At 36.8% G+C, this 13,499-nt stretch overlaps 1 protein-coding gene and 1 long non-coding RNA gene across 2 annotated transcripts; both read right to left on the reverse strand.

Moving 5' to 3' along the window:
- Positions 1-341: 341 nt before the first annotated feature.
- Positions 342-2,866, reverse strand: LOC130999490 (MDIS1-interacting receptor like kinase 2-like). The gene is made up of 2 exons (XM_057925030.1): positions 864-2,866; positions 342-781 (listed from the first exon to the last, which is right to left on the reverse strand). Exons 1-2 carry the CDS (start codon positions 2,815-2,817, stop codon positions 399-401), a joined length of 2,337 nt encoding a protein of 778 aa, XP_057781013.1. The 5' UTR covers positions 2,818-2,866; the 3' UTR covers positions 342-398.
- Positions 2,867-10,183: 7,317 nt separating this feature from the next.
- On the reverse strand, positions 10,184-12,134 carry LOC130999496 (uncharacterized). The gene is made up of 3 exons (XR_009093528.1): positions 11,976-12,134; positions 11,012-11,069; positions 10,184-10,409 (listed from the first exon to the last, which is right to left on the reverse strand). It is a non-coding gene; the product is annotated as an uncharacterized LOC130999496 (long non-coding RNA).
- Positions 12,135-13,499: the final 1,365 nt, after the last annotated feature.

Genomic DNA, 13,499 nt, shown 5'->3' on the forward strand with positions numbered 1-13,499 from the left:
ATAAAATAACATTAATTACGCGGACCACGTACGTTCTTTCTGCTAGTACGTGAAAAAAGCGCAAGCCCAAACAATTTCTAGAGGATGTGATCTGATTTCCAGCAAGATAAAGTTGCAATTCTCAAGTGGCTCAAAACCAGGTCCTTTGAAGTCATTCAAAACTCAAATCCAGAACCTAAAAAGTAAACAAGGACAATGGAGAAAAGTTGAAGACAAAGGCAAGAAGCCTTCCACGAGCATTACAAGAAAAACATCCAACTCAAAGATAGACTTATGTACCCGTTCAGTGTTAACAAGTTTTCAATATTTTGATCCAGTTCAGTTGAGGTCACCCTTAACATAAGTACTTCAACATCTATCTTTAAGCTAATTATTAGTTAAAAAAAGCAGCTGTGAGCTCAATCTGAATGCATCAGCTGCAGCACTGATATGGAGCGAAAGGGCATCGACAAGCGTGGCGGGTTCGCAGCGAGTTCCTGAGACACCTCCTTCATAGACGGCCGCGATTTCGGATCAGAACTTACGCATTTGAGAGCTATTTTCACCACTCCAACAATTTCCCTGGACACTCTTACATCTTCATCTGGAGATGCTAGTCTCTTGTCCAGGAGTTGTTGCACCATCAAGTTTCGAGCAAACGGTGCGGATGAGGATGATCCCTTCATCGTGGTCACGGAGTATACGAAATCCCCTGGGTGGTCCCCACACACGATTTCCAGTGCCAAAACTCCGAAGCTGTACACATCGCATTTCTCTGTAACCACCATGGTAAAGGCTAGTTCTGCAAGCAGCAAACATATCTATTATGAAAATTGATGGGGGGAAAATGTGTATTAATTCATCCAAGCTGTGTTTATGGATACCTGGTGCGATATAGCCGCGAGTTCCGACTAGTAGAGTCTGATTGGATGAGTCTGGATCCAACAATCTAGCTGTTCCAAAATCAGATAAACAACCTTCAAACTCCGAATCCAACAGTATGTTGCTGCTCGAAATGTCTCTATGCAGAATTGGCGGCGTGCAATCGTGATGCATGTAAGATAGTGCATTTGCAATGCCCTTCACCACATTCACCCTCTTCTTCCAATCTAACTCCACGGCTTCGCTCTCGTCCTTCAACACACTAAACAGGCTTCCTCTTTCCATGTAGTCGTAGATGAGGAACATGCTCCGCTTGTGCAGGCAATAACCGAAAAGCCTGACAATATGGCGATGGCGTATCTCAGAGAGCACCCTTGCCTCATTCCTGAAACACATGTCGTAACTAGGATTCTCTCCTTCGAATCTGTGAAGCTTTTTAACAGCAACGACTCTTCCAGTTGGCAGTTGAGCTCTGTAGACGCTCCCGTAAGCTCCAGTTCCAATGCAGTACCCGAAATCGAAGTCTGCTGTTGCTTGGATGATGTCTTGATGGGCGATGTTTCCATCGAAGTTCCATATCTTGAATATGTCTCCATGTCTCTGGTCATCATGAGGTGTGGCTGCAGAGGCTGCTTTCCTTCTTAAGTAAAAGGTTAGAATCAAACCTGATGAAAACAAAAACACACATCCAAATACTGTCACGACAGCAATAACAGCATTTCGAGGATATTTGGCTTCATTTGGAGGATGCAACTCTGAATTTCCGAAGAACGATTCCTCTGGAAATTTACGCCAGATGTCTAGTGGAATTCGACCTTCTAAACGATTGTAGGACAGATCGATTCGATCCAAATGCGAAAGAGATTCGGGAACTCTACCACAAAGATGGTTATGAGACAGATCGATATTCAAGAACTGTGCATTAGCAGCATCTCCAAACTCAAAAGGTATCCTTCCTTCGATTGTATTCCAACTGAGGCCTATTGCTTTAATTGAAGGAAGCATTTGTAGTCCTGCCTCAAAAACACCTACCAACTTATTGAAGTCCAATTTCAAGAATTCCAATCTTGTTAATTGGATCATAGTTGAGGGCAGAGAGCCACTGATGCTGTTGTAGCTCAAATCAAGAACAATCAATTGCTGGAGGTAACCTATTCCCGACGGAATGGCACTGGAAATGTTGTTTTCAGAAATGTCAAGCAACTGTAAGTTAGTGAGATTTGAAAGTGAGAGAGGCAGATCACCGTAGAGTCTATTGACTGACAAATCGAGATGAGTTAGTTTGGATAAGCTTCCTATCTCAGGCGGAATGACACCATAAATGCCATTTATGTCATAACTCCGACGACTATGAGAAATGTCAAGTATCTGCAATTCAGTGAGATTTGCAAGTGACACAGGCAATTCACCATTTAGAGGATTGTGACACAAATTGAGATAAGTTAGTTTGGATAAACTTCCTATCTCAGGCGGAATGACACCGACAATGCTGTTATAAGAAAGGTCAAGCACATGTAAGTTAGTGAGATTTGCAAGTGAGAGAGGCAGATGAGTGTTGAGTTCATTGTATGACAAATTGAGATGAGCTAGTTTGGATAAGCTTCCTATCTCAGGCGGAATGGTTCCTTTGAGACAATATGAGGTGAGATGAATTCTAGTGAGATGTGGAAAAGCAAACACATCAAAATGGTTTAAACTAAGAAGAGTAGTATAAGAGCAAACTTGGAGGCTCATCGCCGCAACATGAGCAGCATCATCACAAGTAATGCCAGTCCAATTGCAGTGATGAGTTGTGGAGTTGTGAGGCCACCCAAAATTCATCAATGCCTGCATCTCTCTGCTCATGCTTGCTTCTGCTGCTTTCATCAACACTATGGCCATGATCAAAATGCGACTACTTATCCCAAAACCCATCATTTTTATTATTTGTGAGGATATGATTCCTTCTTCTTTCATACTCCATATTCTTATACTTAGGTGGAGTTTATTAATAATTGAATAGACTTGAACTTAGAAGTCTACTCGGGTAGTGACTAGTTATTACAGCACCATCACATAAAATTCATTTTCCAACCCAAACTACAAGTTATTCCACAACTTGATTTTCTAGACACTCTAATACACGTTTTCCCATTTCGAAAAGCCCATTATTGAATATTGACCGACGTATGTGCTGGCAGACAGAGACGGATCTAGAGGCCGGGCAGCCTCGACAGTCGCCCGATCAATTTTTTTTTATTACCTATATATATGTATATATTTTGATGAAATCTCGGCGGTCGCCCGGTCTATTTTCTTTACTAAAAATTCATTAAAACTTTCGATGAAATCTCGCCCGGTCCTAATTAAATTCTTAGATCCGTCCCTACTGGCAGATGGGATCTTTTGTCCCACTATTTTGTGTGTACCACCGTGTATCACTCTTAATTTATTTATTTTAGAATTGTTTTTTATAAAAATAAAAAATATTACTCCCTCCGTCCCTGAAATAAGTTCCTCTTTGTCTATTTTGGGACGTCCCCCAAATAAGTTCCTCTTTCTTTCTTTCTATTTTTGGACAACTACCCCACCACTAATAATATTTTATTTATTCTTACTTTTCACTTTTTCACCACTCTCAATACTAATTATAATACTTTTTCACCTTTTCATCACTCCCAATACTAATTATAACATATTTTTTTCCACTATCAATACAATTTACCATTTTCCTTAAAACTCGTGTCGTCCCCAAAGAGGAACTTATTTTGGGGACGGAGGGAGTATTATATTATGAACTATAATTAATATTTATCAAAATTGAAATTTTAAAAAATTATATACCCAAACTTTGAATTAATGAACCCAAATAATTAATTGTTAATTCAAATAATTATAAACCCTAATTGGATGTGTGAATTCTTGGTAATTATCTTTTTATAATATTAAAGTATAATAAATTAAAATTGAAGAAAATATAATTAAAAATTATAATAAATTAAGAGTGGTACACACAAAATAGTGGGACAAAGAATTTCCATTCATATGCAGGAGCCTAGCCGGGGGCTAGAGCCCCCCAAATTATATATATATATATATATATATATATATATATATATATATATATATATATAGGGTTAGCTTATATTGAGATTTTAAATATTTTGAGATTTTGAGATAAATGAACATATCAATAAATTCTTTGAACATAACCAATATAACTGATGAACATATGAATCTATTTAATTTATTTAAAAAACACGCCACTTGTAGGGATTGAACCCCAGACCAACGCGCGTTCATAAAAATTAATTGACAAGTTCATCAAAATGTACTTATATGTTCATTTATCTCAAAATCTCAAAATATATATAAATCTCAATTGAACCAATTCCTATATATATATATATATAGGGGAAGGCTAAAATAAGAACGATTCTTAAAATATAAATTAGGAACCATTTTCAGCCCTTAGATCATCAAGATCTACGATTGATTCATCACCGTGTTAGATAAATTCATGGTCCTAAGTTCGAATCCCAAAGGTAGCAAAAAATTATTTTTTGCAATTCATGCCTTTATACAGTTTATTCATGCCGTGTTATACATGAATTTTCATGCATTTTTGTTGGTTCGTAATTCTTAAAATAAGGGTGGTTTATTGAATAACCGCCCATATATATATATATATATATATATATATATATATATATATATATATATATATATATATATATATATATATATATAGATATATATAGGGTGCAGTTATTCAACAAACCACCCTTAGCATATATATTAAGAACCTTTAATGACGGTAGATTTGAGTGGATTATACGGCTGTGATTTAATTTAAGATTCATTGTATAATTCTATTGATTATGCCAACTAATTCACACTCAAATGGACGAAGGGGTAAAATCGATATTGACTGTTGACTTTCCATATCACCATCATAACTCTTCCGATTTTGGTGTCTGGATACCTACCAAATTAAAGATTCGATTTTGATTGATTAACCCAACTTTAATGCGTGAATTGTATCTTGATATTTAGAAAAAAAATCGATTAAATCTACAATACAGTTGGGAACTGGATAATCATTGCTATTGTTTAAATGCATTCACCTAAATCTTCTTTTATTCCCATATGAACTGATACATATTACTTAAACTTTCAGAGGAAGGAACGTGCATCAGACACTCGAATCCACTGTTTTCGACTAGTTAGGTGTACGAATATATTGTAATTACGCATGAATATTTTGGCTTAGCACATTATACAGATGTGTCATATTGCGAGTATAAGTATGGCGCGAATATTTTAATGCGTACGCATGAATAATCTGCATAACAACGTGAATATTAATACATATTAATTGTAACAACGTGAATATTCATGCGATGAATTTTTCATCACGGCATGTGTAAGATTTGAAGTTAAACTTTGAGAAGGTGTGTGAATATATTGTAATCGTCTATAACACATTGAGAAGGTGTGTGAATATATTGTAATTACGCATGAATATTTTGACTTAGCACATTATACAGATGTGTCATATTGCGAGTATAAGTATGGCGCGAATATTTTAATGCGTACGCATGAATAATCTGCATAACAACGTGAATATTAATACATATTAATTGTAACAACGTGAATATTCATGCGATGAATTTTTCATCACGGCATGTGTAAGATTTGAAGTTAAACTTTTTATTCATCGTGTACAAGTTCTTGAAATCATTGCTTGTGCAACCAACATCCTCATAGTTACCAATGCCAGCCCAGGCAGCGCCAATCCCATGTTCTGCATTCCCTCAAGCAAATCCCCAAATCCTTGACGAAGTGATTCACGTAAAATCCTGCCTCCAAATCCCTCTTCAATATTCTGCCGCCGTACAAATCCAACGATTTCGAGCCGGCCGCGCCGGTCGAAATTGCGCTCAAATAGCTATCTAAATCCAGACCGGCCTTATGCGCGTAGATCAATCCCTCGCACAGTCCCACCATTGTTGAGGCGATGGTCACCTGGTTCGCTAATTTGCAGAATTGCCCCTTCCCCGCGCCGCCCATGTAGTACACTCTGCCCAAGCAATTCAACACAGGGGTTAGGCGGTTTACTAGGGCTTCGTCGCCGCCGGCGAAGATCGAGAGAGCCGCGAGGCGGGCGACGATATAAAGATTATCAAATCTTCAACTAAAAATGTGATACACGATCCCCTTAATTTAGGCCATGATAATTACTTAAAACTTGAAATTACCATTGTATCCTATTAGTGAAAAAATCGTCAGTTATATGAATCAAATGAGTGGAGATCTGGCCGTTGATTTGCAAAGATCCATTGGTTTAGATTGGTTCTTAATTTATATCCTAACTCTAGTTCTTATTTTAGCCTAACCCTATATATATATATATATATATATATATAGGGGGCCGCTCCAATGAGACCCCCTATTTTTAGTGAGATCTAGGGCACGATCTGGTGCGTTTATTTCATCAATCCTATGGCTGATATTGTATCTGGAGGGTGATTTTTTTTCGCAGGGTTCGAATCCTGGAGGGAACAAAATATTTTAAATTTTGTTATTCATCAGTATATACTGCGTTGTTCATCAGTATATACGGCCCTGTTCATCTGTATATATGTCTTATTCATTACGAATTTTTTAAATTTTATTTTTCATCAGTATATACATCTTGTTCATTAGATATACGTTTTGTTCATTAGTATTATATGTCTTATTCATTGTACTCATGCTACACGAACAATAGGGGGTCTCACTGGAGCGCGCCCCTATATATATATATATATATATATATATATATAAGATTAGTTTTTACAAGAAAGAAGACAATAATGTTTTGAACGTTTGGTGTTCGAAATCTGGATACGTTCAACATAATTACCGATATATTCATCAAAAATCTGGATGCAAAATTTAATCTTAATTATTTACGCCGAGATTGCTTCTCTATTCTTTGAAAACATTTGCTTCTCCATTAAACCGTCTCCCTTAAATCAGTACCGCTGAATAAAAAAAAATGAAATTAGAAGAAACCCTTGGCTGCGCTGTTGTCCGCTGCCTCTGCTCCCACCGCTAGCACCACCATCGCCGGCCGCTGCTCCCCCGTCTAAAAAGAAAAACCGAAATTAGTATGTGATAATTTAATATCAAAATTATTGAAAATTATGCAAATAGATAATTGTAATCTTTCTAATAAATGACGCCCTCGCAAAGGGATTCTTTTGTTCATATCTCCTTTTTCCACTCTCTAATTGCTTGTATTAGTATTTTGCTATTCACTTCTGATCCTCACATTTTATGCTGCGAAATAAAGACTCCTTACGTTGAAATTTGAATACTTAAATTCACATTAATGTTATAAGCTTCATCGACAGTTCATTTTTTAATCTATCGCTTATGCTTCGAGCTATTACACATATTGTTTTATAGAAATAATAGGGCCGAATGGCCCTATTCAACATACAACATCAAATTTTGTCCACTATTTGAAAAAACATAAATTTTGGCCATTTTTTATATGTCATGACTATTCTACTCTTCTTTCTCTTTCCTCTCTCTTTCTCATCTCCTTCTCTTTCTCTCCAGCAGCTCCTCTCTCTCTCATCTCTCTCTCTCTCTCCAGCGGCTGCGCGGCAGCGGCGCCGAGCTTGGAGAATTCGTCAGAGCTCTCGCGGCGGTGGTGGAGGAGATCCTCCCTCTCTCTCTCTCCAGCGGCTGCCGCTCTCTCCTCTCTCTTTCTCATCTCCCTCTCTCTCTCTCTCCAGCGCGCCGCCTGGGCAAAATTCGTCGGAGGATGAGGCGGCGACGGCAGATCTGGTCTGATGAGACGACGGCGGTGGATCTGATCTGATCGTTGTGCCGCCTCCTCCATCGGCAGATCTGATCTCCGCCTCCTTCGATTTCAGCCATGGCAGATCTGATCTGATCTGATCTGTGTGCTGCACGTATGGCACCATAAGTGCACACTTCCCCCTAGGGTTTAGATATTCCATTTAGGGTTTAGATTATCCATTTGGGGTTTAGATGTTCCATTTAGGATTTAGATTATCCATTTAGGGTTTAGATGTTTCATTTATGGTTTAAATGATGTTATTGTTGTTGTTTCTGTATTTGTGCTGCACGTATGGCACTTATGGCACTATTAGTGCCATAAGTGCCCAAATGACCATTTTACGTAGTTTTATTTTGAATTTCTGTTGGCACTTATGGCACTAATAGTGCCATAAGTGCCAAAATGACTATTTTACTTGGTTTTATTTTGGATTTTCGTTGGCACTTATGGCACTAATAGTACCATAAGTGCCAACGAAAATCCAAAATAAAATCAAAGTAAAATCTTGGCACTTATGGCACTAATAGTGCCATAAGTGCCTAACCCGACCTGGCACGCGACCCGCGTGCCTGATTCTACCCGGTCCGCCTCATTAAGGGTAAAAACGTCCAAATCAATAAAAATGGCCAAAATTTGTGTTTTTTCAATGTGTGGCCATAAATTGTGTTTTATGCTTCATTTTGGCTACTTCAAAATTTTACTCTTGTTTTATGTATAGAGATAGGTAATTATAACAGCTAAACCGGTCGAAAATTGGGGGAGTAAATGCAGTGTAGGTCGGTAACTCAAAAATAAAATATACTATGAAGGGAAGAGGTTTTAATAAAAACCTCTGTTAAAATGAGAACTAGGAACCTAATCTTGACCTTTTAAATATTAGATCTAATAGTTAGGATTTAGTCAACAAAAGAAACTGTACATCTATTATATTATATTTTACTGTGCACTTAAAAAATATGCAATTTATGCAATTGAAACTAACAATGCAAAATACTCAAACAAATCGAAATTGTGCGTCTATGCAATCGAAATTGTGCATCTGTAGTTTAATCTCAGTCATCTATTTTATTTAAATCAATGGCTTTAAATTAGTTCCTAGTTTTCATCTTAAGAGGGGTTTCTATGTTAACTCTACCCTACTATCCAGTGTACGTGGGGAGGTTGGGATTAGATTAAATTAGTGGTAACTTATTGAAAATTATGCAAATACATACTCTTTAGATGATTCTTTTGGATAAGCAAAATAAATTTGAAACAAATGACTCAATACTCCATGTATTTTTTAATTTTTTTTTTATTTGAGAGGATGTAAAAATATTTTTTTAATGTCACATAAATTTACGGTAGAGGAAATTTCATTCGACGCCTATTTTCTCTTTTCTCTTCTTCTTCTTCGCCACCCACACACAGCACACACTGCTCCTCGCAAGAAAACACACTACACACACTTCACTGCTCATGCATGTTGCTTCGCGCTTTCAGAGCTCAACCCCTCTCGCATAAACCCCATTTCCGCGCCCTTCAGTCGCTCGCGCCGCTTTGCGCAGCTGCAGCGGCTCGCCCATTTTCATCTAACGACGCCGTTTCCGACGTCTCAGCCCTGATCAAGAAGCCCAATTGGGAGAAGAGCGCTCGCTTAGAAACCCTAGCTTCTCACTTGAGCCCGCACTCGGTTTCCAGAGTCATAGCCGCCCACAGCGGAGATATCCCACTCTGCCTCACTTTCCTCAAATGGGTATGCCAAAAATCGACGTATTGCTACGATTTAGACAGCAGAATTCAACTTCTGAAAACGATGGCGTCGGATAATTTGTGGGGGGTTTCGCATAAGGTGCTGATTTTTTTGATTAAAGAGTGCTGCACTTCTCAAGATGATCTGTTAAAGCTAATTCACGCTATTGAGGAAATGCGGGAAAATCTAGGGTTTCGGATTAATTATCCTTGTTATAGTGTGCTCTTGATGCGTTTGGCTAAATTAGACTTAGGTTTGATCGCGTTTTCGGTGTTCAATAGAATGTTGGGAGACGGTTTTGTTGCGGGCGAAATTGATTATAGGGCGCTTGTGAATGCTCTGTGTAAGAATGGGTTTGTGCTTGCTGCTGAAATGTTTGTTTCCACAGTTGTGAAGCTCGGATTCGCGTTGGATGTTCGCCTCTACACGTCTCTAGTCTTGGGTCATTGCAGAGCTCGTGAAGTTGATGAAGCCTTCAAGGTGTTTGCTGTAATGTCGGGAGAGGGGGGTTGTGGCGTTAACAGCGTGACGTATACGATCCTTGTCCACGGTCTGTGTGAAGTGGGGAGGTTAGACGAGGCGTGTTGTCGCAGCCCGCCCTAACTAGGGATAGTTAGGCCGAGTGATCCACGACTAGGGATAGGGTTAAAGAAGAAGGGGAAGAAAAGGGGCGCCATTTATAGCTGTAAAACTTACTCATCTTAATAAAACTCGTCATTTTTATTCATTAATACTCAATTGAAAACAGTCTATGAAAAACAGCATAAAACTTAATTAATATCATTAATCAAGTTATACATCATATGAAACCATTCTATTAAGACTCAAAGTATGACATAACATACTATAACATCAACAACATCTTGCAGCGGAAAGTAGCTAGACATATGTATGAAGACATATTTTAGACAGGTTAACTATTTATTAACAACCCTGGAGACTCCGCTCATTGCAGCACCATCACCACATTAGCTCAACCTGCACATTTAGAAAACATATGCAGGGCTGAGTACAAAAGTACTCAGTGGGCACGTATGCCTAAGTATAAAAATACATGCTTCAAAACTGTAAATTGTCATGCCATCATAAACAGTACAGCAAGGGAGTTTTTCGCTAAAAAGGCCCAAGCTTACTAAATTCATTTGTGATTCTTAAAGTTCGTCTGCAGACTAAGTTCTCTTGTAATCTATCATATCTGGAACTTTGTGCCGGAGAGGTGGCCACCTCTCACGAACACTTGACCGGCCAACCCGCTAGATGACTCACGGTCACTGGTGTACACTAGCCCTGGCAGGATAGCTATCAACTGCTCAAGACCCGAATTCGATTGCATCATTGGCAAAGCCAAAGCAGATAGATATCATACTAAAATTTAAACATTTTATGGCAAGACAATACTTGAAATAACTTTAACTCAAAGATTTTGTCATGAAATAACTTGCTTGAACGTAACATTTAAACTCATTTGATATATATATGAAACTGAAATTAACAGTTAGATCATCTCATGCATTCATTCGTATAAGAGGCCTACGACACGCAGGGGATCTCTATATACGTATAGTAAAAGTAATGCCCACCTGATACGCTTAATGAAATAGAAGTCTTTGCTTGTTCACTCTACACTGCCACTCAAACCTTCATTATAATGAGGTTCCCAAGTAAGATTGAATAATAAGTAAGGAAATAGAAAGTAAATCTTGAATGAAACTTCTATCACTTGAAAGTTGCATCCTCTAATCTGAGTATTCTACTTATATGGAGTTAACTAAAAGCAAATAGTAACATCACATCTCTTGGGATATCTCAACTTGAGAAAAGCTTAAGAGTAAACTAATCCATTCTATATAGATTAGCTTACAATTAATAACTAAACATCAATCACTTAGCACAGTTCTATTAATAACTTGCTCAAGTAGGAAATCTCAAATATGTAATCATATATGAATCTCAACTTTGAAATATCATATAAAATCATCCTCTTTAAAGAAAAATACAAACTTTACATTTTTAGAAATCTCTCGAGTCTATTTTTATTATAAAGTTACAAAAATACAATACATCAAGTGTATGAGAAGTTATATCACAAAAGGCAGAATCTACCACTGAACTTCGCTGCTTCGCGCAGTACATTTCAGAAAATAATTTAGCATATCTAATGGTCTCGGATTTAGCTGAAATTTTGCAGAGAACGACTACACATGATGAAGTTATTACAGTAAAAATTTCAAGTTATTTGGACTACGAAAACATCATCAAAAGTACCCCGAAACATACTGTTCTGTCCAACCCGAAATCTGACAGCAATGCTCATTGACATATCACTCATATTTTCCTCAAATAACAGCTATAGGAACACATTAGCATGCTTTAGCTTAACTTAATTCTAAACAATTACTAACTTGAAACATGTAGTAATCAACATGATACAAGAGGCAAAATCGTTTTCTTCCACAACAGCCTATTTCTCGAAATAGCAAGAAGAAGAGATAGGAGAATTTCTTCTATTCAACTATCAATAAGACTTAATCCAAGATTTCTCACCTTAATATACGTTTCTGGATGAATATAGGTGTGATTTTTTTGGAGTGATTCTTGGAGCTTGGATCGACAAACATGGAGGTTGAGGAAAAGAAGAGGGATACGGCACCTTGGTAGAAGAAGGGAGAAAAGGAAGGTTGTCTTTCCTTATAATAATTCATAAAGTCCACTATACTTATCCAATAAAATACACCTATTATTAAAATCTATAAAATTGCTATTATAGAAATAGCACTATATAACCTTCAATCAAGCACTTTAGGAACAAACTCTTCTTATAACTATCGAGCCACACATCACATACAAAATAAAATATGAGTATGTGTGGGTTTAAAATTCTACACCTTAACTAACTCACAAAATAATTCTAACATTTCCTTTCATAACTTAATAATATAAAACCTCACTTGAATAATTTGAAAAATAATCTCAATAATTAAGAAATAATAATAAATCTAATATTTATGCTTTAATAATAAATCATCACTTATTAAAATAAGAAAGCTCAAAGATAAATAATTAAATAACATCCGTCACTTCAATTAGTCGAGCAATAAGTCGAATAATAATATTTCTTATTTATCACCATTCTCATCTCTGAAAAACAATAGAATAATCCCTTTAACTAGGAATTATAAACTTGCTTCAAAGAATAAAATTAATAAAGGATGCAAATTAAAAGCTCAGGATTTTATAATAATATCCCATCTCATCTCTGATTCTACTTCTCTTTCTTCCTTTAGATAATAGAAAATAGAAATAATATTAATAATATATACTGTAGTGAAAATGCTGGGTGTTACAGTAGGTTAGACCTTTTAGGATATTAACCTGTTAGTCGTTAAATATCTCGTTTCGTCTCGTTTTAACGACTAACTACACATACTCTTCGTTACTCGCCCTCTCAACTCCTACTCACTTTCATTACACTCGTAATTCTATATAAATATAGAAAACGTAAGCTCGTTCTCGAAATTCTGATAAACGAGCTCGGTTCGTTTATCGAGAAATCCCGATTTACTATTCACTCATCGTCCAAAAATAAAAACTTTCATTATTGGACTCGTATCGAAAAACTAAGAATATTTCTCGACGACGTGCATGTAAGATTTTGAAAGTCGACAAAAAGACGAAATAGCAGTATTTTACTATTCATCGTCAAAAAGTCAAAAATTTCAAAAACGTCTTAACGGACTCAGATTTCACTTCCGAGTTCATCTTTCTCATTCAAATAATTATCTCGAATTATTCAAATACTCAAACTCAAATACGAATATAAAATCACACATCATTCTCACATCATCAAAAGAACATCTCAATATAAAAAAAAATAACAATAAAACTTCATATAACTTCTCATTTCTTTACAAAGTAATCAAACAAGGGATCTATACCCTAATCACTCAAACTCAAGCAATTAAACACGTCATCAAAAGCCCGGGTATTACATACCCTCCCCCTTAAAAATAAATTTCGTCCCGAAATTTGTACCTCCTGCAAATATTTCGGGTACTTCTCTCACATCTT

The sequence above is a fragment of the Salvia miltiorrhiza genome, chromosome 8, assembly GCF_028751815.1.
Source record: "Salvia miltiorrhiza cultivar Shanhuang (shh) chromosome 8, IMPLAD_Smil_shh, whole genome shotgun sequence".
Taxonomy (NCBI): Eukaryota; Viridiplantae; Streptophyta; class Magnoliopsida; order Lamiales; family Lamiaceae; genus Salvia; species Salvia miltiorrhiza.